Genomic DNA, 26382 nt, shown 5'->3' with positions numbered 1-26382 from the left:
TAGCTGTCCCAATGATTAGGGCACTCACCAAGGCTTTAAGGAAGACACTCTGAGGTTGAATTTCTGGGTAAGTCTTTCTTCATGAAGGACACACAGGTAGGACAACAGCAAGAGACACCCCAACTTTTAGGTCACTCCATTATGCTATGCAACAGTTTGCGCTTGTGTAACTATCTTCACCTAGCTGTGAAGTTCCAAATCTAACTCCACTATGGGCAAAATACTGTCTCATTCCTATATTAAAATGAAAATTACTGCTTCTTTCTGAGCCCTATAAGCAACATCTTCAATATCTTTATGCCACTTGTATAGTACATTCCAAATTCTATCTTTGTTTCACTGTAGTTTATGTAGCACACACACACACATTGGGAATGAGATGGAAAATCAGTAAACCAGTGAACTACTGATGCCAAGGTATGTTTAACTGGGTTACATAGAAAGTAAGGCAGAGGACTTCCCTGATGGTCCAGTGGTTAAGAATCTGCCTTCCAAGGCAGGGGGCATGGGTTCAGTCCCTGGTCTGGGCACTAAGATCCCACATGCTGTGCAGCCAAAATTTAAAATTAAAAAAAAAACTAAGATGGCACTACATGAGGAAGGGTCTGTTTTATGCTAGGACACTAAATAGGGAACTCTAGTTTCGGCTCAACTCTAAGCGACAGTGACTCCTTTCACCTATGAAAGGTTTTTAAATCACCTCCAATTGTTTGAGAAGGCACACGGTGGTCCTTAGAACGCAATTCAGTGGAGAAAAAGAAAACTCTGTCATCCACCCAGCAATCTCACTAACAAGAAATGTCATCTAACAGCCAGGAGTAATGTGTATTGAAGTCAAGTCTCTGAAGAAACCAGTTAATAGACACTCTCCCTGATGTAAATAAGCAAATACAAAAACAAAGAATACAGTTAAGGGACTTCCCTGGTGGTCCACTGTCCAAGGCAAGGGGTGCAGGTTCCATCCCTGGTCGGGGAGCTAACATCCCACAGCTCTCACAGACAAAATACAAAATGTAAGACAAAAGTAATATTGTAACAAATTCAATAAAGACTTTTAAAAAAGACTTAAAAAAAAATACAGTCAAGGGGAAAGGGGAGAGTAAGCCTGTAGTGTGAATGGGAAAGACACATTAGCCACAGGAAGGAGGGTGCAAAATGGGAAGTTTTTTCCTCAGCCACACTGGATGAGAATTCTCATTGGAGCTGGAGTGAGATGTTGGAATATCTTCTGAATGATCATTTGGTTCCTCTGAATAGCTATGCCCTTATCACTATAGAAAATCACTCTCTTCTAGCCGTCTGACTCAGTATCTCAAGAAGGCCCACGGGGTGGAGCCTCTTGGATGGTGTTTCCAACAAAGACTGGAGCTGGGTGACTGTGACCTGACTATTAAGATCTTGGTGCTCAGTGTGACAAAACTAGCTAAGCAACATTTTTTGCACACAGATGCATTCACAAAGCTGATCCCTTTTTCTCGTGGCCTGTTCGTTTTCTATTGCACTGTAATAAATTCCCGCAAAGGCAGTATCTTAAAACAACACAGATTTATTATTTTCCAGTTCCATAGGTCAGGAATCTGAATCAGGTCGAACTGAGCTAATATCAAGGCGTTGGCAGAAGAGCAGGTTCCAGGGAAGACTGTTTTCTTGCCATTTCCAGTTGCTGGGACAAGGCCCCACCTTCTTGTGCACGGCCCCTCTTTCCTCCATCTTCAAAGCCAACAATGGCTGGTTAAGTCCCTTTAATGTTTCAAATTTTTCCTGCCTCTTTTTCTGTCCTCCCATTCCTCTCTCCCTGGATCCAGGAAAGCTTCTCAGTTTTGAAGGACTCATGTGATTAGATTGAGCCCATCCAATAATCCAAGATAATCTCCTAATCTCAAAATCCCATAACATCAATCACGTCTTTAAAATCCATTTTTCCACAGGAGATAACATATCCACAGTTTCCAGGAATCAGAGTGCTGACATCTTGAATTCCCCTAGTGGTCCAATGGTTAAGACTCTGTGCTCCCAATGCAAGGGGTAGGGGTTCAATCCCTGGTCAGGGAACCAAGAACCCACAAGTCACACTGTCAAATAAGTGTTTTTTGAAAAAGAATGTGGACATCATTGGGGGACCATCATTTTGACTACCACCACAAAGGGCTTGCACTTTAGGGGATACTGGTACTACAAACTGACATGACATGTCTCTCAATTACAGTAGATTATTTCAAGAGAATCCCCTTGTATGTGACCTGAACAAAAGAGCAAGGCTGAGCTAGGACATGGCTGCTAAACAAGTTGCTGGCATCACCTGTTGCCTAGTAACTAGTGCCCACATCCCAGTTTCAAGGTACACAAACCAGTTCATGCCTCAGGAAAGTGGTCTTTTGTTTCAGGATCTTGAAGTACGGTCTGGATCAGCAGCAGCACAAAACCCTGCAATCTATGCCCTACTGAACGAGAATCTCCATTTTAACAAGACCGCCCAGGTAATTCATAAACATTAAAGTTTGAGAAGCACTGGTATATAGCGGTTAAACTAACCGTTCTCAATCTTGGCTGCCCATTAGAATCACTGGGGAAGAAGCTTTTTTTTTAAGTTTTATTTTGAAATAATTTCAGCCTTACAGAAGAGTTGCAAAATAGTCCAGAGAGCTCCCATATACCCTTCAGTCAGCCTCCCACATGTACATAACCAGAGAACAAATATGGAAAGGAAGATACTAACATTGGCCCAATATCCATAATGAAGCCTCAGTCTTTATTTGAATTTCACCGAATTTTCCCCTAAATCTCTTTCTTTCTCTCTTCCTCCCTTCCTTCCTCTCTCCCCTCCTTTCTTCCATCCTTTTTTCAGGAACCAATCCAGGATCCTACATTTAGTTGTTATATCTACTTAAGTCTTCTTCAGTCTGTCCTCAGTCTTTCCTTGACATTTTTGACAGGTACAGGTCAGTAGTTTTGTACGATATTCCTCAGTTTGGGTTTGTCTGACATTTTTTCATGATTTGATTAAGGTTGTACATTTTTGCCATGTACTCACCGGGAGTGTATGATGTTAATATATCTTATGACTGGTGGAGTTACCCTTGACCACTTGGTTAAGGCAGTGTCTTCACTATAAAATTACCATTTTCCCCTTTATAATTTAATAAATGATTTAGGGGAAATACTGTGATACTGTACAAATATTCTTTCTCCTCAAACTTTCATCCATTAATTTTTGTATTTATTGGTGGATGTTACTTGCAACAATCATTGCTATGATGTTCTAGTAGTGGTTTTGTATGTGTTAACTGGAATCTTGTAAGGAAGAGTTCTTCCTGCTCTACCATTTGTGGAGATTTGTAATATATCAGTGTGGACTCATAGAAATTTATTTTATTCTATCAATGTTGATTATGTTACTCAAATTGTTCCATCTTCGGTTATTGGGAGCTATTTTGGATTTTGTGTGCTTTTGACTTACTTTCATCTCTCATTCTCTTTTTTCATGTTATTTTCATTAATAGACTTTTAATTTTTAGAATAATTTTAGATTTATAGGAAAAAGTACAGACAGTAAGTACAGGGTTCTTGTAAACCCTTCACTCAGCTTCCCCTGATGCTAACATCTAATATAGTCATGATATACTTGTCAAAACTAAGAAACTAACATTGGTACATTACTTTTTAATTAAACTCCAAACTTTACTTGGATTTTGCCAAATTTTCCATTGATACTCTTTTTCCATCCCAGGTTCCAATCCAGGATACTTGTGGCATCTTGGTCCCCATCCTTTTTTGAGCACTTCCTTCGTTACTACAAGATGCTCCAAACTTGTACTTTCTCTTCTCAGTTATGAGATAAACCCCTTCTCTAAGGAGTCTAACCCAGGAAGTTTTTAAAAATCCCAGAGCCAAGGCGGCACCCTAGATTAATTAAGTCAGATTTCTGACTGTGAAATCCTGGCATTTGTATTTTTAAAAGTGCTCCAGGTGATTCTAACGTGCACTTGAGATTGAGAACCACTGACCTAGACCTTACTTCTGGGGCCTGAAAGATAGTTAACACTATGAATGATATATGATATCACTTTTACATGGAACCTAAAATACAACACAGAGAACCTGTCTATGAAACAGAAACAGAATCACGGATGTAGAACAGAATGGTGGTTGCCAAGGGGGAGGGGATGGAGGAAGGGGTGGAGTAGGAGTCTGGGGTTAGCAGATGTAAGGTTTTATGGATAGAATGGATAAGCAACAAGGCCCTACTGTATAGCACAGTGAACTGTATTTAATATACTGTGATAAACCATAATAGAAAAGAATATTTAAAAAGAATGTACATATATATATGTATAACTGAATCACTGTGCTGCACAGGAGTAATTAACACAAAATTATAAATCAATTATATTTCAATTAAAAAAAAACTATGAATGACAAATCCCTAAAGACTTGAGTGTATTTCCCAGTAGGCTCTTGTGTTCCCTGAAGACGGGAGACTGTTTTGTTCATCTTTAATCAGCGCCTAATCCAGAAACTGGCCCATAGTGGGTGTTCAGAAATTTAGAATGAATGAAAACAAAATATGTGAACCAAATCTTGGCTCAGTGAAATTGGCCTCAGCCTGAATTTTTTTCTCCGATTCCTATCTAATTGAGATAACCTGTGAGCAAGAATCCCTTAGAAGAAATGGAGTAGCCATCATAGTCAACAAGAGTCCAAAATGCAGTACTTGGGTGCAATCTCAAAAATGACAGAATGATCTCTGTTCATTTCCAAGGCAAACCATTCAATATCACAGTAATCTAAGTCTATGTCCCAACCACTAATGCCGAAGAAGCTGAAGTTGAACGGTACCATGATGACCTACAAGACCTTCTAGAACTAACATCAAAAAAAGATGTCCTTTTCACCATAGGGGACTGGAATGCAAAAGTAGGAAGTCAAAAGATATCTGGAGTAACAGGCAAATTTGGCCTTGGAGTACAAAATGAAGCAGGGCAAAGGCTAACAGTTTTGCCAAGAGGATGCACTGGTCATGGCAAATACCCTCCTCCAAACAACACAAGAGACGACACTACACAGGAACATCACCAGATGGTCAATATTGAAATCAGATTGATTATATTCTTTGCAGCCAAAGATAGAGAAGCTCTGTACAGTCAGTGGAAACAAGACTGGGCAGTAACTGTGGTTCAGATCATGAACACCTTATTGCAGAATTTAGACTTCAATTGAAGAAAGTAGGGAAAACCACTAGACTATCCAGGTAGGACCTAAATCAAATCCCTTATGATTATACAGTGGAAGTGACAAGTAGATTCAAGGGATTAGATCTGATAGGCAGACTGCCTGAAGAACTATGTACAGAGGTTCGTAACATTGTATAGGAGGCGGTGATCAAAATCATCCCCAAGAAAAAGAAATGCAAAAAGGCAAAATGGTTGTCTGAGGAGGCCTTACAAATAGCTGAGAAAAGAAGAGAAGCGAAAAGCATAGGAGAAAAGGAAAGATATACCCATCTGAATGCAGAGTTCCAAAGAATAGCAAGGAGAGATAAGACTTTTTAAAGCGAACAATGAAAAGAGACAGAGGAAAACAATAGAATGAGAAAGACTAGAGACCTCGTCAAGAAACTTAGAGATAACAAGGGAACATTTCATGCATAGATGGGCACAATAAAGGACAGAAATGGTATGGACATAACAGAAGCAGAAGATATTAAGAAGAGGAGGCAAGAATACTCAGAAGAACTAACCAAAAAGTTCTTAAAGACCCAGATAACCACAATGGTGTAATCACTCACTTGGAGCCAGACATCCTGGAGTGTGAAGTCAAGGGGGTCTGGGGAAGCATCACTATGAACAAATCTAGCGGAGGTGATGGAATTCCAGTTGAGCTATTTCAAATCCTAAAAGATGATGCTGTGAAAGTGTTGCACTCAATATGCCAGCAAATTTGTAAAACTCAGCAATGGCCACAGGACTGGAAAAGGTCAGTTTTCATTGCAATCCCAAAGAAAGGCAATGCCAAACAATGTTCAAACTACCGCACAACTGTACTCATTTCACACGCTAGCAAGGTAATGCTTAAATCATTCTAGCTAGGCTTCAACAGTATGTGAGAACTTCCAGAGGTACAAGCTGGATTTAGAAAAGGCAGAGGTACCAGAGATCAAGTTGCCAACATCTGTTGGATCATAGAAAAAGCAAGAGAATTCCACAAAAACATCTACTTCTGCTTCATTGACTACGCCAAAGCCTTTGACTGTGTGGATCACAACAAACTGTGGAAAATCCTGAAAGAGATGGGAATACCAGACCACCTATCTGCCTCCTGTGCAACCTGTATGCAGGTCAAGAAGCAGCAGTTAGAACTGGACATGGAACAATGGACTGGTTCCAAATTGGGAAAGAAATTGTCAAGGCTGTATATTGTCACCCTGCTTATTATTTATTTAACTTATAATTTAACTTATTTGCAGAGTACATTATGCAAAGTACTGGACTGGGTGAAGCAGAAGCTGGAATCAAAATTGCTGGGAGAAATATCAATAACCTCAAATATGTAGATGATACCTCCCTAACGGCAGAAAGCAGAGAGGAACCAAAGAGCCTCTTGATGAAGGTGAAAGAGGAGAGTAAAAAAGTTGGCTTAAAACTCAACATTTAAAAAACTAAGATCATGGCATCTGGTCCAATCACTTCATGGCAGATAGATGGGAAACAATGGAAACAGAGACAGACTTTATTTTTGTGGGCTCCAAAATCACTGCAGATGGTGACTGCAGCCGTGAAATTAAAAGATGCTTGCTGCTTGGAAGAAAAGCTATGACAAACCTAGAGAGCATATTAAACAGCAGAGACATTACCTTGTGGATAAAAGTCCATATAGTCAAAGCTATGGTTTTTCCAGTGGTCATGAATGGATGTGAGAGTTGGACCATAAAGAAGGCTGAGTGCTGAAGCATTGATGCTGTTGAATTGTGGTGCTAGAGAAGACTCTTGAGGGTCCCTTGGACAGCAAGGAGATCAAACCAGTCAAATCTAAAGGATTTCAAGTCTGATTTGAATTCAACCCTGAATATTCACTGGAAGGACTGATGCTGAAGCAGAAGCTCCAATACTTTGGCCATGTGATGCAAAAGGCCAACTCACTGGAAAAGACTAGGAAAGATTGAAGGCAGGAAGAGAAGGGGACAACAGAGGATGAGATGGTTGGATGGCATCACCGACTCAATGGACATGGGCTTGAGAAAACTCTGGGAAGTAGTGAAGGATACGGAAGCCTGATGTTCTGCAGTCCATCGGGTCATGAAGAGTCAGACATGACTGATCAACTGAATAACAACAGTTTCTATCTGACATTAGACCTTTGTGCCCTTCTGAGGTTTATGCCCACCACAAAGTCCTCAGGCAAATTTCCCCAGCAGAAAACCCTGCATCTTCCTCCTTGCATGACTCCATACTGGCTTTCTCCTCATGGGGTCCGCTGTCAATCCCCCTCATTTGGATCCTCTTCTGTCACTTTTACCTCAATAGCCCTTCTGGCAAATGTGTCAGAAAAAGTAGAAACATTTTCTTTATTACTTTCACTTTGTCCTTCCAACCTTTTCCTGTCCTGCTTATGTGCCAGCTTCTTCCGCAGAGAACTAAAAGGGCACAGGCTCTGTAGGCATCCAAACCAGGATCAAATCCCAGTTCTCCAACTTACTAGATGTAGACACTTCTGTAACTAACTGAACCTCTCTGTTACCTAGTGTATAAATGGGGATTATATCACCTCCTTTGCAGGACTGATGTGAGATGTCGAGAATGTTTTCACTAATCTAGCACACAGTGTGCACTCATAAATGGCAGTCGTGATGGTCATCGTCGTTGCTATTTTTATTACTATCATTATTGGTAGTGGGAATCAGTTTCTTGAATCACACAAACTACTTGAAAGGGACAGGGCAAGGAAAAATAATTCTATAAAAGAAAGCAAGAACTCTACCCATCTGTCCCAAGGATCTAGAGTAAGTAATAGTTCGTTTAGATGTTGCTGAAATCATTTCAGGCTTCTACACAATTCAGAGGAAATGATCAAAATCACATAAAGGTAACCTCAGCTAAAGCAACTATTTGCTGACACCACCACCAGTTTGCATAACCAACAGATGGTAAGTAACAGGGGGTGGGCACCCTGACATCTTCAGAGTGCCTTTGTTTGCATAATCTCGTTTGACACCTCCCAACCACAAGGTAGCTATTTTGACCATTTTACAGACAAGGAAATTGAAGTGATGTGATACATTCACTGAACTAGCAAGTGATAAAAATCAAGACTCACCCATAGGTCCTTCTCACGCTGACATCCTTGTGGCTTCTACCACTGTTTTTTGGGGGGCAGGGCAGGGAGAGACAAGGATAGTGGTGGCTGTTTTTGTTTCTTTGTTTTTCTGTGCAAGTTTACAGGTACCAGAAGAGTACTCACCTCCAGGTCTGTGTAAAATAGGAGTTTTCCTTAAAAGGCTGGACTGCCTCATTGAAGAAAATGTCAAATTAATAAATGGGTCAAGGGGATCAAAAAACATAAATTTCGTGTTTAAAAAAAATTAGGAAAAATATGCTGGCCTTTCCCCTTCTCATTCAGCCTCCCTATCTTCTCCCTTTGGCTTAGCAGAGGAGTATTTTCCTGGCAACTTGTTTGTCCCACCAACTAATCAATCGGTCAACTAACTAACCAATCAACCAACACACTTAGCCTATGCTAGGGGCCATGGGGACACCAGGAAAGATGCCTAGGCCCTGCCTTCAGGCAAGTGTAAGAAAAGAAATAACCCACTGAAATAGAGTACAGGGGGTCAAGGGTCAAAGGAGAGAGGTCTGGTAAGGATCTGCAGGAGCAGGGTCCCACCTGGAATGGGACGATGGGTTTGGGGTGGGGTAAGGAGCTAGAGATTGAGCTTCTGGTGGAGAAAAATAATCAAGTCCAGGAGGAGGAAATGAGGGCGTTACATGCCAACTGTGAAGACAACAGCTGCCTGTGGTCTATACTTGTTCACAAGGAGCTGTGAGAAAGAGGGTTGGGGACTGAATACAGTGGGTCCCGAAACAAAGAGCAAATTGACATATCACGTGCAATTGACATATCACGTGCTGAGACAGAGCTGTGAAGGGCTGCGAGCTACACAGGCATAAATCTGATGTTTAAGTCAGCTCCAAACATCTGCTAATCACCTTGGCACTGATGTGTTACCTGATTTAAACTAACTGGATGATTAGTTCTCAATGTTACCCAAAAATAGAAAAGAAAGTATGAAGAAGAAAGTATTCAATACACCCATCAACACTGCAAACTGTCTAGTACCTTGATGTATTCAAATTAGAAATTTCTCTTAAATGCTGACAGGAAGAAACATCAAAAGCAAAAGAGCTGCAATTTCATAACAATAAAACATGTAGGTGCAAGCAGCCAGAAATGGAGCAGAGAAAATTATGTAATCTTAACCAGCAGGCAAAATGCTCCAAACCAAATACTTTAAAAAATGTTACAGAGTACCTGACCAGGAGAGGGATCCAATTTTCACAAGTCTTGGACCCCAATATTAAGGTTGCAAAGTATGTCTTCTTATTCACCTGTGTTTTGTTAGAATCTTTATTTTACTTAAACCTCTCCTTACAGAGAACATCTCTGAGGCACTCAGAGAAAGACTGAGATAATACTGTGTTCTGGCTTTTAAAACTCGATAATGAAATGAATAATAAAATGCATATGGATCTCTGTTCACCTTTAAACTATTTGTTCTGATGCTTTATCTTTCTAGATTGCTTTGTGGAATTTAAGAGAGGTTTCTTAATAGAATGCAGGCCTTTTCTTTGTGGGGATGGAGGAGTGAAAAACCTTTTGAAAAACAGACACAAGGTGACCTGTGCATATACTACAACCCCAAACCCTGGGAAAGTATTTTTCAGCTTCTTAACCTATAGTTGAATCCCAGACTATTGGCCGTATTCTAATTAATACTTACCCACAAACAAACAAGGAATCAAGGCGTAGGAAAACCACATGATAAGACTTGTCTTGATTTCTTCTAGAACCATTTTGAGGGTCGGTGTTTGGCAGACTCAGCTTGACCTGGAATGCTGTTTCCTTCCAGAATGAAGCATGCATTCCCTCTCAGCCATCCTTGCTTCGGGACACAGATGTTGGAGCTCAGTCTGAGTCGCTGTAAAGCCTGAATTGTTCTGGAAAGTGGAGCCAGCTCACAAGAGGCGGGCTGCGCAGCACCTTCCTTTCTGCCCAGACCTAGATATTGCGTCAAGAGGGAGTGGCCTAGGAGAGTTCCAGAGAAAACTTACCTGGGAAGCTTAAGAATCAGCGTGGTGAGGGGAATGCCCTGGTGTCCAGTGGTTAGGACTCTGTGCTTCCACTGCAGGGGGCACAGATTCGATCCCTAGTCAGGGAACTAAGATCCTGCATGTAAATAAATTATTATTATTGTTATGTTTTTTTAAAAAATAAAAAATCTGCCTGGATCACAGGCTCTAACCTGGGGGACCCTGGATAGACCTCTAGAGGTCTCCTTGGCAGTAGCAGGCAAGATTATCTGACCCTCTCAGCAAATAACTGTTCTCTTTCACAACGCTCCCTCTTGTGAGTTCATTGGAGGTGGGTACTTTTGCTACATCTCTAATTCAGAAGAAGTAGAGATGTTTAAAAAAATTTTTTTTAAATATCTTTTTAAGAGTCAGGAGATGAAGAATATATAGCTTCATATTTGTTTGCATTTGCAAAAAGAAAACCTGGAAGGAGATAGAGAAACTACCAAGGTTGTTTATCTTGGGGCGAAGGGAGTGGGAATTGGGAAGATGGAGAAGAAAAATGGGAACCAGACTCTTTCCAGTAACTTTTGTTTGTTTGGGGAATTTTAAAAACTGTTTTTATTGTGGTAAAATACACATAAAATTTACCATCTTAGCCATTTTTCCATATACAGTCAGTGGTATTAAATACATCCAAATTGTTATACAACCATTACCACCATCCGTCCCCATAATTCATCTTGTAAAACTGAAACTCTATACTCATTAAACAGTAACTCCCCCTTCCCCCCTCCCCCTGGAAATCACCATTGTATTTCCTGTCTTCAGGATTTTGACTACTCCAAGTACCTCGTGTAATTGGAATCCTGCAATACTTGTCTTTCTGTGACTTGTTTATTTCAAATAACAGTATAACGTCCTCAAGATTCGCCCATTTTGTAGATTATAGAATCCCTTCCTTTTTAAGGCTGAATAATGTTCCATATACCACATTGTTTATCCACTCACTGACACTCGAGTTGCTTCCACATCTTAGTTACTGTGAATATAATGCCGCTCTGAACACAGATGTACAAACATCCTGAGATTCTGCTTTCGATTCTTGTGGGTGCTATGTATCTTTTTATATTGTTTGATTACTGAACCATGTGAATGTATTATTGAACATTTTAATTTTTTTTTAATTGGAAGGAAATTTTATAAGGTTTGGCCCCCTAAAATGTTAGCTTTTTAAAGTCTCTAAACACTCTACACGTGCAAATGCATTAGTAAAAAGAACATGAATTTTAGAGTGCAACATTTTAGTGTCAGAAATTATTTGCAATATAACCTTAGGAAAGTTATTTATTTATTCATTCAACTGCCATTCACTAAGGGCTTACTATATGCTAGATACTGGAAATTAATAGTTCCTGCCCTCAACCACAAACTTCCCAACTAGTGGAGAAAATGGACATGAGAATAATCACAAATCAATATTCGAAATGAAATGACAGAAATGTTATCAAAGGCATATAGGAGCATTAATCAGAAACACCTAACTCAGCCTAGGTGATCAGAGAAGACTTCCTGGAGGAGGTGACTTAAGGGCTGAGAATTAAATGCTAAAAAAAATCAGCCAGCTATAATGTGTTTAGGAAACCACAAGAAGCTTGGTGCAACTAGAGAACAAGGTTGAAGTAGCAAGAAATGGGGCTCAAAGGCAGACAAAAACAGAATTCAAGAGAGCTTTGAATGCCTTATTGAGGAGCACTGAGTTTATTCTGAGGCAATGAGGGTTAAAGGAGCTCCAGTCTGATCACAGCACCCTCTGTATTTGAGTTTGAGAAAGTCTATGACTAGGGTGGAGAAAATAGTGGAAGCAGCCAAACTGGAGGCTGGTAGGTGAGGAGGGAGGTATTTTAGTCAGTCAGGTGAGAGATGTTGGCTTCCACAAGGTTTTCCCATGTCTCAAGAGAGAGAAGCGAATAAATTCAAAACAGGGAGGTAGAATTGACAGCTCCTAGACATTGAGTGGATTGGAGGAGGAGGAGGAGGCAAACATGATTTTCAGGTTCTAGGTCTGAGTAACTAGGTGGTGACAGCAGCTTAACCTAAATAATGTTAAGGAGGGTGGGGTGGCAGCAAGGTAGTCAGAGATGGGGATGGTATAGAAAAAGTGTGCATGTGTTCAGTTTGATACACTTGAACTTGAGGTGCTCGTAAGGACTGGGGGGAGTCTTCAAAATGTAAATGATCTTTGTCTCAGTTTATGAGTGTCAGGGTATGGCACCATTTCCCCTACCTTCAGCATTTCAGTGGTAGCTGAGACTAGGAAGTGGTGAGAACATTCAGGGAGGGTATGTAGATTAAGGAGGTGGGTGGATATGCTCTTGGAGAAGACCAGCATGAACTGACTAAAGAATGAACTGACAAAAGAAAAATGGCATAAAAAGATATGGGGGAATAAATAGGTCAGAGAGGTGGTTCTGGAACAAACTATGGGCATGGAAACAATGAGGGAAGGGGTGGTCACCAAGGGGGAGTGCAGAAGAAAGTCACTTGATCATCAAAAAATGTCTCCAAGATTTATGTCACCTAGAAGGTCATTTGTAATCTCAGTAAGAGGAGTCCCAGTGGACAACTTCGATCAGAAGTTAGATCGTTGTAGGCTGAGGAGTGGATTGGAAAAAGTACTGCTCTCTTGATGTGAAGGGGAAGATAGCAACTCCATGAGCCTCATTTTTATAAAACAATGATGTCTTGCATAATAGTTGTGGGAATTAAAGAATGCAGACAAAGCACATTAGCACAGTGCCAGGAACACAATAGTTCTTCACAAATGGCTTATTAACCATTTGTTGTATTAATAATATTAACAATAAATACATTAGGGATTATTTGCTCTTACTGGCTGGACCTTTGTAGGCTGCCCATCTTTCAGTTTGGGCCCTGAATCAGCAAAGAAAGGCTTCCAGTTGGTGACATCTATTAAGAGGGTCGTCGAAAGCATGGGTTCTGGAGCCAGACTGTCTGGGTTGGCGTTTGGGCTTCGCCAATTACTAGTTGTGTTTTTTTAGCCAGCTCTTTTAAGAAATGTTTTAATGTCCTCCTCTGCAAATTGGAAAAAACTGTAATAGTACCTAACTCACATGGCTGTTGTGAGGATTATGTGAGACAGTACATTCAGGACAGGATCTGGCAAAGTAAGTACACAGTAAACATTAGCTGTATCTTTTAACTACATAATAGTCAAGAACACTTGCTGCTCCGTCTCCTTGATCCTCACATTATACATATAGTATATAAAGGACTTAAGTCTTTCAAGGTAAGATTTGATTCCCAACTTTTCAGATGAGGACACACCTGAAAATTTACTGTAGACCCCCAGGGCTAGACAGACAGAAATTTTGACAGAGATCTGCCTAACTACAAGTTCTTTTCACTCACCTTACTGCCTCCCAATTAGCACCAAGAGGGCTCACAATGTGTATGAGGGACATAGAACAGTGAACGATCTAGATTAGCAAGGGCTTTAGAGAACAGGTAGTCCTTAAAATGGCATTTCAAGGATGTACCTCCTTAGTTTGGATAGGAGATTCACATTTGCAGTTAAGCATTCCAACTGAGAGGATGGCATGGGCAAGGCTCAGGAATGGAAAAGTTGAAGGAAAACAGACTGAGGACGAAAAGGTAAGTAAACAGAAAATGGGAGAAAGAACAAGACTTAGTTATGCTGTAGAGGAAGGAGAGTTGTTCCCCAGACTTTGAGGTCTTAAGATATTTAGCTCAATCTGGACATGAGTCCCTGTCAAGATCCCCTGCCCACCACTGCTATGTTGACAAGGCAGTACTGCCTGCCACTCCATCACAGTCCACTGCAAGGACTCTGAACTCTGCTCAGCAGACTTCTGGGACACTGAAACGTAATGCTACCTGGCTGTCACAAGCTTTTGAATGACACTGGCCCATGAATCAACAAGGAGCTTAGACCATCAACCTCTGCACGGGCCAAGCCACTGGTTGAAAATTTCTGGAGGGCCGTGCCTCACCTGCAAGCCGCTACCCTTGCCTGGACATGCCTGACTCTGACCATACCTTTTTCTTCTGACTTTGAGGAATTTCCGTCTCTATACCTTCTCATCAGTTGGTTGTGATCTATTAGTTGGTTGGTCGGTCTATGCAACCTGCCAAGACTGAACTATCCTCTAAACTGCTGCCAGGACTTCTCAGATTAATTCCCACAGCATTCCAGTCATCTATGTCTGAAGACGAACCATTGGAAGTACAAAGCTATTTCCTATCATAAGCACAGTCTACAAGTAGGAATTAGTTTTCCTATTACACTATTTGCCATTTGAATGATTATGGAAGGAAAAGCAAGGAGACAGTTTTTTTATGGAAAGGCAAAAGAGTTGGGAGGAAAAAGGATATTGATGCTCAAGGAAGAAACTCCTAAGCCCTCTGAGCCCCGTAAGGGTTGGGATTAAACTGAAGCAAGGGAGGCACCAGGGCACAAAATTTGAGGCACTAACTCTTACGGTTGTGCAAACCCAGGGTAGGTCCTGGTGCTCTGGCACAGACCATGAGGTCAATTAACTGCAATAATGCTCCCTGCTCTACTTAGCACAAAACAGTTCTCTTCCCTTTAATCAAAGGAATATGTCTATGTCCTGCGTTCCATCTGACATTTCACTGTAACTCCATCTCAATTCTTTTTTCTTCTGCAAGTAACACAGGGTATTTAAACAGTAGAATTTGCCTCGTCTTCGTTTTTTACTCCTGCTTCCACTGAGTCTCTTCCAGATATAACTTTGACACACTTTCCAGCTCTCGTTTTCAGGATTCTTGCAGCCCCTTTTCAACCTCCTCTGAACACACTTTACTTTTTCAATTTCCTGCCTAGTTTATTGTTTGGCCACAGCGCAGAACATCAGGAATGTTAACCTCAATTCTTTCCTTCAGGTGTGAATTAAAACCTTCAAGTCTGTCAACAAACTGTCCTCCTTCCTGTAGTTATAACTGATTCTTTTCTATATGATATTCCCCAACAACTCCTCTTAAGATGGAGAATCAGGCCTTATTCAAAATAGAACTTTGCAGTTAAAAGTTCCATGTCTAAATAAAACAAATATCATTTTATTCAATTTTACAATTTGAAAACCAGAAAAAATGCTCCGTAACAGTGAAGATCTTAATATAATTTTTCAAATGATTTTGACTGCTCTATTTTCACTCATACACTGGTTTAAAGCTAGTCACCAGAGATTAAGTGAAGCACACAGTACACTCAAGGTCAATTTTATGAGACCTCCTTTGACCATCCTACATAAATGAACACCCACTCTCTCTTCTTGCTCTGTTTTTTCTTCATAGAACTTTTCCATTAGGCTTTACATCATGAGAAATGTACAGCTTTTGGACAAACATATCCCTTTTCTTCACTCTTATATTGCTAGGTTAGAATGGTCTGGCACCTACACAATCAAATTATTTGAGGTGAGGTGGCTGGATGGTTGGTTGATGGATAAATATCTCCAAAACCTAAGCGGACACAAAACTATACACATAGATATTACTGTCCAAAAAGTAATTTTCTCATCTTGACACCAAGTGATTAGCATACGCCCTGATGAAACTGTCTTCTACACCATCCCCCTTATCTATAGTCTAAAACATATCAAAACAAGTAAAAGTGTGTTTGCATTACTTGTTCTGAGAAAAGACATTTATTGAGGGATTACTAATTTCTTCTACAAATGCTCAAAAAACATCACTTTTAAAACCATTCCAGTATTTAACAGACTCTCAATCTCATTCTGGAATACACCTGTCTCCATAATTTCCCAAAAGCTATCTTCAAATGTTCTACAGAGTTTAATATATTTTCTGAGTCCAGAGATCTATTTAAAGCAATACCTAAACTACTTCAGATGTCTACTCTTGTCTACTTGTAAGTTTGTTTTCCTGTTCAAAAGTCACAGTAATACAGGAGAGAGGAAATTGAGTAAGTACTTTTTGTCTTCTATAACTACAAATAAATTTGGCAACATTATTTCAAAATACTGAGACCAGCTTTCCCTGGAGCCTTAAAAGCAGCTTAAAAAGTAATTTGAGAGGAAACATTTTAAAAATCTGCTAGGTAAACTAAATGTTTGTGTGAATCCTTTGTAGGCATCAGGCCAATTCCGAAGTATCCAAGATAATATAAGTGCTCAGACCAACATACATACTCTCAAAAGACATGGTGCTTTACCTCTGTGAACATAGCCAGTGATAACGAAAACTCATGCTCTTCAAAACCTAAGCCCAATTTATGTTCTCATTAAAAAGTCTCAGCAAACTATATTAGTACTTCCAAATCAAAGGAACCTCTCACAATAAACAAGAAAAATGTATTTCAGTTCTTTGGTCATTGGTTTCAGGTCATTTAACAGCAAGAAACTAGGGTGTGGAGTATGCACAGTGTGCTCGTCTGTTAAAGAGTTTAGAAGATGACAGTTAAGTCATATAAACTTGTTAAAAGCCAACAGAACCAGTTTTTCAGAAGAAAGCTTTCCTACCTTGCCTTGCAATAGAATAAAACAGTGATTTTCCCCAGAAGCAGTAATATGGCATTTTCAAAAAGTCCCTTGGATGCTGTTCAGAACATAAAACGGGGATGTCATTTGTGCTGTATCAAATTTGCTTTATGTTAGAAGTGACTTCAGTTGTGAAACCATTCAAAAACATTTAAAGAATCTAGATAAATAAGACTGCAAAGGATCTTCTTTTCTTCTAGCAAAATACTGAAGTGAAAAGTTAAAGCATGCTGTAATATTATATTCCTTATTAATTTGGACACTGCAACTGAATGTTTCTGCAAAATGTAAGTTTCCAGATTCCAAACCAAAAACTCCCGTTACAGGAAAAACAGGGAGTAACACTAACTGCATTTTGAGATTTGAACTAGGAGCATAAAGGTTGGGAAACACTGTTTTACTGTTAATCTTTAATGTATTGGTAAAAATAAGGGGAGCATCCATACTACTCAATGCCTTGTGAGAATTCAAATCCAGTGTTACCAGCTTCTCCTTTTTCAGGGGAAACCAAAACTCTGTTTATGTAAACCCCTCCACCCCCCCATTTAAAAATGCTAACAATTATTTTTTTAAGCATTTTAGCTCGAACTGTATTCCTGTTTGATTGTATCCTGAACTGGGTTATCTTGCAAGATGGGAGAAGGGTGGCGATGCTGAGTTTTGGACTTATCAACAGCAACAAAAGTGGCTGTCTTGCCAGGGGAAGATGTGCCTTTTTGCAATTCTCACAAATGTACCTACACAAACAGTAGTGGCCCTGCTTCTTGCAATCTCTAGATTAGATGACAAAATTAAAGCACTAAAGCTGGAGACAACTTATGGGTTATTACTGTATCCACATATCCATGAAGACATCATTCTACCAACCAAAGCTAGGCGTTTTATTCTTACAGCAATTACAACGGATTGCACTAAAGCCTTTTGATTTTGTCAAGTGATGTATCTGTGACACACCATCTTTGAAAGTGCCAGGTGTTACTGCGCATAGTCAAAGGTGTGTAATAGGTGTGAGTCTGTATTCAGCTGAACGTAAGGACTTCCGATTAAATAACAGATACGGCAGCAATAGCTTTCAGTCACGGAGCTTACATAAAGTTCTGAAAATCCTTCTTCCAAGAATTTGAAGTTATTTGTAGAAGTGGGTTATGGGGCAGTTATGTGTTATATTTAAAATGAAAGCTAAGCATCTCCTCACAGATGAAAGAAAACTTCTGTAATATTTCTCTTTCCAGGACTTTCCTCCTAGTCTAAAAACAGGCACAATGAAGCCAATGTGTCACAAGACAAGTGTACAGGCTAGGAATGAGGAAACGTGGTTTCTAACACAAGTCCTGCTACTAGCTAGCCATGTAGATGTTTTTGAAAATGGTTCCAGTTCTTAAGAAAATTCATGCTTTAAAAAAAAAGTCATTGATGTAAACACTGGTTTTAAGACTTTAAAAAAATTGATAAAACGTACAAAATTAAGTAGTTCCCAGTGAGGTCTCCATCATACAGTAAGAGCACACAATAGCTATTATTGGCACATGTGGATCTCCTAGGAATTCTCTAGTTAGTATAAATCTAATTACAGCACAGAAATATGCATTGTTTCCAGTGCTACTCCACTCCTAGCTACTTTCTCAAAATGCTTGACATCAGCTCAGCAGGGTTTGCTATAAATAGCTCATGTCTGTGATACAAATTAGTAATTGAACCCATCCCCTCCTTTCTTTTTTTAAACATTCATTTTTTAAGTAAGGAAGACTGGATTGGGGTGGGGGGACCACAAAGAAGTAGAGAATAAAAAGAAAGCATCATCAAATGTTTAAAATTTAAAAGTCATTTTACAACTACTTGAAAACTATTTTCTTCAATTTATATTCATGATTTTACAGCCAAAAAAACAAGCATGTGACTTCTGTTTCCATTAAACTTGCCTACTCATAATTATCTTAAATAAATAAAGTGGGGCTGAGAAAAATAATGAAATACAAACTAAAAGGCTTTAAAAGCAGATGTAATGAAGATAAAAGAATTGTAAAAAGTTTGTATTTGCTAACTCCTGTTGCTTAGAGGGAGAAGTCAGGGCTGCCACCCAGTGGCAATCTAAGTCTTTAAATGATTTGAAGATTTAGAGAATTAAAAAACAAAATAAATCTAAAACCACCAAAATCAAGAAATTCATGAATTAGACTTCAATTTTAGAATCAGTAATTTTGTGTCTTAAATGTCTGTTTATAATAAAGAATAGAAACATTCATTTGCCTAGGCAGCACTGGTGAAATGTTTAAAAAAATCTCATGACTTTCTCCTAATTACTAAATTGTTTTAGCAAGTATTTTCTATTAAAATACTGAAGGTACTTTCCTTAAATCTCCAGAATTTATAATGTGGGTGGGGGGGGGGGAGGGGGGGGAGTTGTGGCCATAAAATGTAACTAACTGGTTTTCTTCTGTGATGTACAGAAATAGATTAAATTCTCTACAGTAGCCTCAGCCTCTTACCCATACACCCAAACTTCTGCAGGATAAAAATATAATAGAAGAATCTGCAAAAATAAGATTCTAAAAATTTTCTCAAAGCATTAGCATATCACATCTTTTCATCAAGTATGTATCAATTTTAGTGTCTTGGTCAATAAAATTCAAAGCTGAATGAAGAAAATAAAAATACTACAACTACTATGCTTGATTATTACTGATTTTTCTGGGGGGAAGGGTGGTAGGCAGAGAACCAAGTTATCTATCTCATTGTCACCTACTTCTTCAAAATTTGGCCTTAGCTTTTTTTCACAGTGACAATATATAACTAGGGGAAAAAAATAACACTAGAGCATCTATTTACAGTTAAAAGCTAAATATCTTGAGAATGCTTTTTTCTCTTGAATAACCAGATGAGAGAGAAGTAGGGGGAAAAAATTCATAGGAATTTGGAGATTTTTGCTTCCAACAGATGTAAATTTAAATTGTACAAGATATGTTTTCTAACCTATGTCCCATATGGTTTGCTTTAAACTGAAAACAAATGAATTCTGAAAAATGACAGACACAACATATTTGGTATTTACAATGGTTTGTGACAAATATAATAGTTGAAAATAATTTCTAATTTTCCATTTATTATTGCTATTTAGTCACAGAAAAGATTAACTCTCCAAGAAATTTATTTTAGCATATGGTATATGTTGATATAATAGATATAATAATTTTATATGAATAGAAACCATTGCAGAAGTAACTAAGGTGGTGCCCTTAAAAGAAAATAAAGGAAAGGCAATAAATTCTTTCATATAAAGACTTTTGATTTGCATCATTTTTTCAAAATATAAAACCTTAATATTAGAAGCAAGAGAAGAGCAAGAAAACAATAAAACAGAAGACCCAAGGATAAGGAACTGCTCTATGCAGATGCTTGGTGTATGTAGTATATATATATATATATATATATATATATATGGGCTGAGTTATAATAAAAATATTTTATGTATTATAGTCAATTCTCATATAGAGTTAGAAACAGCAATTTCCAATCAAACATGACTGGACTGACATTTTCTCAGTCTTCAATTACATGACGAATTACAACTGTACAGCAGTTCACTTCGGTCAGCAGTATCATGATAAATGCTTGATAAGATATAATTTTTCTCCTTGTTCACTTGTAAAAATTGGTGCCTTTTTGTAATGTTCTACAAGTTCTTCCATGGTGCTGAATTTACGCTGCCCAATGCAGTAGACAGTCTCTTTTAGTTGTACTTTAAAATGCTTGTTTTTCCCTTGTGCTTTTAGTGATACTGAGAAATCATTTGGCTAGAAGAGAGAAAAAACATTTTGAAAGACATCTATTAACATTTTTATATAAACTAATAACAGCTAAAATGTGAGCACTTTAAACACCAGGCACAATGCTAAATTATTTACATGAACTGTCTCCTTTATGCCTCAAAACAAACCCATTTTACAGATGAAAAAATAAAGGCTGAAGAGAAGCTGAGTTGCCCAAAATCATCTATCTAGTTAAAAAAGCCAGGATTCAATATTGAACCAGTTAGACACAAAAATCTCCCTAACACCACGGCAAATCCTTTAGTTTAACATTTGATGTGTAAGATCTTCTCTTCATTCAAACTACTGGAGAAACACAGCAGAAAATTCAAGACATCCACCCCTTTTCAATTAGTAGCAAACAGCAGGTGTCTTACAGAATAGCTTATACATGCTGTGAATTCTCAAAGATGAAGGACACAAAAATGAGAACTAACATAAACTCTAAGAGGTCACAAAATCAAAATGCCTGTAAGGGGGAAGAAAGAAATATAAACAAGGGCCAGGGTGGTTATACAGGGGGAACAGTGCATGGCCACTTAGCTGCAACTGTTGCCCTGTAGGAATATAGCTCAACATTGACAGGTCTTCCAATTTTAAAAGGGAAGTCTGATGTCTAAATTTTTATTCGAAACCTCCCAATATTTAAATACTGACAATGAATTCAAATGATTAAAAATACTGTGCAAGTCAAACAAAATATGCTTATTTGCACAGTGTTTTTAATCATTTGAATTCATTGTCAGTTGCAGCTAAGTGGCCATGCACTACTAAAAATAATGGTATATTTTGGCTAATATCTATGCTCAATTACCTACAAGGAAATACAAAGTATTCTGCAATCAAGCTACTTTCTTAGGTTTTTTTCTTTTTTTACATCTAACACTCTTTTGAATAGTCTAGATCATCCTCTTATGCAGTTACTGTCAAAGTTTCAAACAGTGGGTTTCTTGGAAACATCTTATGGTTATTCACCACCCACTCCAGGGTCACTCCCTTCCTAGCCCTTCTGCCCACTGCTTGTCCTGGGAACCAGGGCCAGGCCAGGCATCTAACAGAAAACAAATCCCACTACTCTTCCCTATCATCAACCACCTGCTCTTCCTGCGGGGTTACATACAGACCCCCATTTCCTGAACTTCACAGCAGGCAGTTCAATTAATTTCAGTCTTACTCTCTCTTCCCGCACCCCTTACACACATGCACATACACACACACATAAACACACCAGACAGGTTTTCTTCTTTCAACCTTTCGTACAATCACATGTAAACTTTTTGTACAAATATATACACACAAAGCCAATACTAATCATGGAAAAGTAGTGATATCCTTTATCAAGGAAAAATAAAGGTCATTTTTAAGGGAAATGAGTATTGTCAAATTCTAAAATCCTATACAGTATGCAAAAGAGCCCACATAACTATTTTCTTATTCTATTTTTATGGTTTTACAATTTTATTGTTTTACTACCATGGGAATAGAATTTATGGTTATTGTAAATGCCCTCCAAATACGGTGCATGTTCAAATGGGTCTCTGAGGTACCTAAAAGTGTATTCCAACTTCCAAACAGAAACAAATACAAATTTTTTTCTAAATTCAGGGATTTCCTTTAGTGTAAGGGTGACAGTGTACCCATTATGCAATTTAAGAAACGTTTTTCCAGTTTAATCTACTGCATTGTTCTCAGTGAAAAAGTCAACGTTTAATTCTCTCCATTTTTCAGTTTAATGCAACAGAAATATTTCAGGGAGGCAAAACCAACAGAAATAGACAAGGCCAAATAATCCTGTTTAAGGCTATATTTTACTAAAAATAAATATACTTGGAAAGAATATTGACTTTACTCAGAAACTTCACATGTTAACAAACATACTACCTGGTTAATTTTACAGAAGCCACTAAACCTCTCTTGTCTTCCATTTATTTTTTTTAATATCCAGGGCTCTATTTCCATTTACCTTTGAAAACCACTTACCGAAGATTCACTATCACGAATGAGGAAATCACCTTCATGCCCTCTTTCATTTAATGCCATTTCTGCTTGGTGCCTGGTGACTTTCCCATAATACCACGGATTGCCAGCAAACTTTCCAGTGAGTGAAGGCCTAATGTAATCACACTGTGGAGGCGATGGTTCCAAACCTGATGTTAATGGATTATTCTGCATAATGGTAACATAGTTTTTCGGCACCAGACCAACCATTCCATTGATCTTCCTGCATTTCCACCACTCAGGGTCATTTTCAGGTTTTTCAATAACATCCATTATATCTCCTTTCTCAAAATTAAGTTCTTCATCATTGGACGAGCTGAATGGGTAAAGAGCCTGAACCACATGTAATACTTGCCCAGTATTTAGGTTATTGACGACTGCTGCTAACTTCTCTGACAAAGAACCCACATGGTCACCCAAAGGACTGTCACCTTCCTCAGTCACATAGTTTGAAGGGAACCATCCAACTTGTCCATTGTAGCTACCCCGCCACCACCCATCACTGCATTTCTCCATAACGATCACCTTCGTCCCTTTTATCAATGATAATTCATCCTCTCTCTCTGCCATATAGTTAAATTTTACATAAGCAGGCATGTTGAGGTCATAGAGACGTTCCCCTGGGTCAACAAAGCTATCATCAGCAGGAGATGCAGAATCTGGCACACTAGGTTTTCTTTTCACTTTTCCAATGCCTGTTTAAATAAAAAAGGGTAATGAGAATATAAAGCAATGAAAAACAAAAAAACACCAATTCATTCATTACAAAAGGATCTTCAACTCAGTAACTAAGTTTTTTACCCTCCCTCTTCCTCTCCATGTCACTCTTCTTCTTTCTTTACATCCTCATGAGTTATTTATTTTATATAACTGGAAGTTTGTTACTTTTGCCCCCCCTCATAAATTCTCTATTCTCATGTTAAAGGCCCTGAAGTAACTGCATTGCATCATTCTAAAGTTGCCCTAAAATTAATAAACTGTCTCTTAAATGTAAATATTAAATTATTTCCCACATATCTATAATCTAAATACATAAAGGCTCCAGCAAACCCAGGTTCTTCTTTATTAACTGAGAGTCTATAACTAGCTATATAGAAATTAAATATTAACTTGAATTACAACTTGATATGTAATATAAAATTCTAGTTATGTCTGGGTAATCCTCCCATTTGCTTAGTTTCCAAGACTCAGGTTGCTCTATTTACTTCAGGCTTATTTTACAATAATATACTATTTACTTGCTTATCTGTCTTCACCCAATTCACATATAAATAAGCAGAGATTTTTGCTGACTTTGTTCATGAATATAATCCCAAGGATCTCACACAGTGCCTTAGTACACAGGAGATGCTTAATATATATTTGTTAAAGGAATGAAAAAAATAACCAAATGGTACTATCATCGTAAATATATGCTACAGCAACTTAAATCAGGCATTTTCACTACTGCTCACTTCTTAGCATATGAGTTTGTGTTCTCCTTTTACTGAAAAAACTACGGCATCCTTAGGTAAAATTTCTCAAATACTTTCTATCTCAAAATTCTTTCTCATTACCCTTACTCTTTTTCTTCTGCCAAGTTCCCAACCTCTAATCCTTCTGGACTCTTAATAACATCTTTCCTGCCTCTTTTTGAGACTCTTGACCATCCAGATCTGTTTTCCTCCCACTCACTCCCAAAGTATAGAAAAACACTTAGGTCACTTCTATTCCAAAATAAAGTTACACAACTTTGCTATTGTTTTTTAACTACATCATTCTTAAAGGTCGTCTTCCCTTTTTCCTTCAACTCTTTCGCCACTCACTCACTCCAAACTCCTTATAATCTGGTCCTCCATCTCCACCAAAACTACTCAATTACAACTGTCATCTTTTCACTGCAAATCAGACCATTTTAGAGTCCTCAGTCTTTTCAAACTCTCTATACAGAACCAAGATCACAGATTACTGTCTACAACATTTTCGCCTTCTTTAATTTCCCCGAGAGTATGTTGTTTTCCCCACTGACCTGCTTAAATATTCTTGTGTTCCTCTGTCTGGGCTCCTGTAAACCTTGTGTTCCTCTGTCTGGGCTCCTGTAAACCTTGTTATAAAAACTGCATTTTTACTTGCTTACTTGTCCATTTTAATAAAACAGTGAGTTTCCTGGGGCAGTAAACTGGATTTTACTACCTTGTCTCTCTAGCACTTAGCAGTAACTATACTAGTAGCAGCAGCAAAGGGAATGTCTGCTGAAAGAGTAAGTGAATGATTCCTTAGTTCAAAGTATTTCCCAAGATGCCATGCTTGGACTTAGCCTCTACTTCAAGAAAATCACTTTCATTTTCTGTAGCTTCCAAAGAGAAGATTCTAAGGTCTCTTTGTAGCTCCAAGCTGGAATTTACACATTACAATTCTAATTGCCACTAGTCATCCACAGAAGGCACCACGAGCACCTCAAATACAACTGCCATGTCCAAATGAAAATAACCTCTCTTATATCCATAAATCAACTAATTCCCTCCCCTCCTAATTTCCTTCCTTCTGGCTAATGATATATCATGATTATGAAAAATTTGTACATCAGGGATTTCTGGCACTGTAGGGAACTCTAGGGTTCCATCCTTCCAAAAGAGTAATTAATGAGCTCGTGAATACTGTCAAAATCAACTTTTGTGGAACTCTAGAATCTAGTAAGGAATTTACAATAACTAGGGCAAGGCTTAATGAAGAAAGAAGCTGCTGCTGTGTAGTGAGAGAGCATGTTAGCATTTTAAGTTGTCTGCCTAAGTATCTCTTAATTCCAAACCAGCAGTGACTGTGAAGACAGCAACCTAAACTAATAATGTCAGAGAGAGTAATACAGATCTTTCTCACAAAGAATTGTAATTATGGGTTTCAACCTCTCGGGCAGCTACCTGAAGGACTGACTGACACAGTGGCTTGCCTTGCTTTCACCTGACTTGGAGTATTTTCAGGGTTAGGGTGTTTTCTGCTGAAATTATTTAATTGATATAGCAGACTGAGGAAAAAAATAAAAATCTTTAAAAAAAAAAGAGAAAAAAATTTTAGAAAGTTCCAAAAAGCAAAACTTGCACTTGCCATCAGCAGCAGCTATTTATATAGAATCTACACTGTATTAGGTATTGCAAGTAACCTAGAGATGATGTAACATATGTGGGAGAGTATATGTACAGTATATGCAAATACTATGCTGTTTTGTGCAAGGATAATCCTTAAGTTTTTTGCAGGGGATACTGGAACCAAAACCCAGCAGATACCAAGGGAAGACTATACTATCCAAAGTGATGTACAGATTCAAAGCAATCCTTATCAAAGTAGCCCCCTTTTTTTTTTCAGAAATGGAAAAAGCTGACCCTAAAATTCATATGAAATTGTAAAAGATCCCAAAGAGCCAAAAGAAAATCTTAAAAATGGAAAACAGAGTTGGAAGACTCTTATTTCCCAATTTCAAAATTTACTACAATGCCACAGTAATCAAAACAGTGTAGTACTGGCACAAAAGGAATGAAAAATGGACCAACAGAATAGAATTGAGGGAGTCCTGCTTTCAAGATGGAGCCTGTTCTGTTTCCTCCTTCAAGGGGAGCCTGGCTAGTCAAGGAGGGGTCCTGGTCAGTGGCAGAAGGGGGTCCCTCCCTCTGGTCCTGTCGCCCCCGCCCTGCACAGGGCTCCCAGATTCACTGCATCCCGGACGCATCCCGGACCCATCCCTTTATAACGAGGCAGACT

The 26382-nt window shown here is 38.6% G+C and overlaps 2 protein-coding genes across 8 annotated transcripts in view; both read right to left on the bottom strand.

Annotated features, from left to right (window-relative positions):
* The window catches only part of IL20RB (interleukin 20 receptor subunit beta), a 34519-nt gene extending 23837 nt beyond the window's left edge, over positions 1-10682 (bottom strand). The window contains exon 1 of one of the 3 annotated variants that reach the window (XM_043875303.1): positions 9992-10682. In XM_043875303.1, the coding sequence (XP_043731238.1) occupies positions 9992-10064 (73 nt within the window). In that variant the 5' untranslated portion in view covers positions 10065-10682. Of the gene's footprint in view, positions 1-8310; positions 8462-9991 lie in introns of those variants that run through there. The other 2 variants (XM_043875304.1, XM_043875305.1) reach the window with 2 other exon arrangements.
* Positions 10683-10886: 204 nt separating this feature from the next.
* Positions 10887-26382, bottom strand: part of NCK1 (NCK adaptor protein 1) — a 79825-nt gene continuing 64329 nt past the window's right edge. For all 5 annotated transcript variants that reach the window (XM_043875298.1, XM_043875300.1, XM_043875301.1 and 2 more), the window contains 2 exons: positions 22633-23345; positions 10887-20637 (listed from right to left, as the gene is read on the bottom strand). In XM_043875298.1, the coding sequence (XP_043731233.1) occupies positions 20443-20637; positions 22633-23345 (908 nt within the window). In that variant the 3' untranslated portion in view covers positions 10887-20442. The remainder of the gene's footprint in view (positions 20638-22632; positions 23346-26382) is intronic.

This window comes from Cervus elaphus, chromosome 19 (assembly GCF_910594005.1).
Source record: "Cervus elaphus chromosome 19, mCerEla1.1, whole genome shotgun sequence".
In the NCBI taxonomy this organism is placed as follows: Eukaryota; Metazoa; Chordata; class Mammalia; order Artiodactyla; family Cervidae; genus Cervus; species Cervus elaphus.
This window is presented reverse-complemented; position numbering and strand designations above follow the sequence as displayed.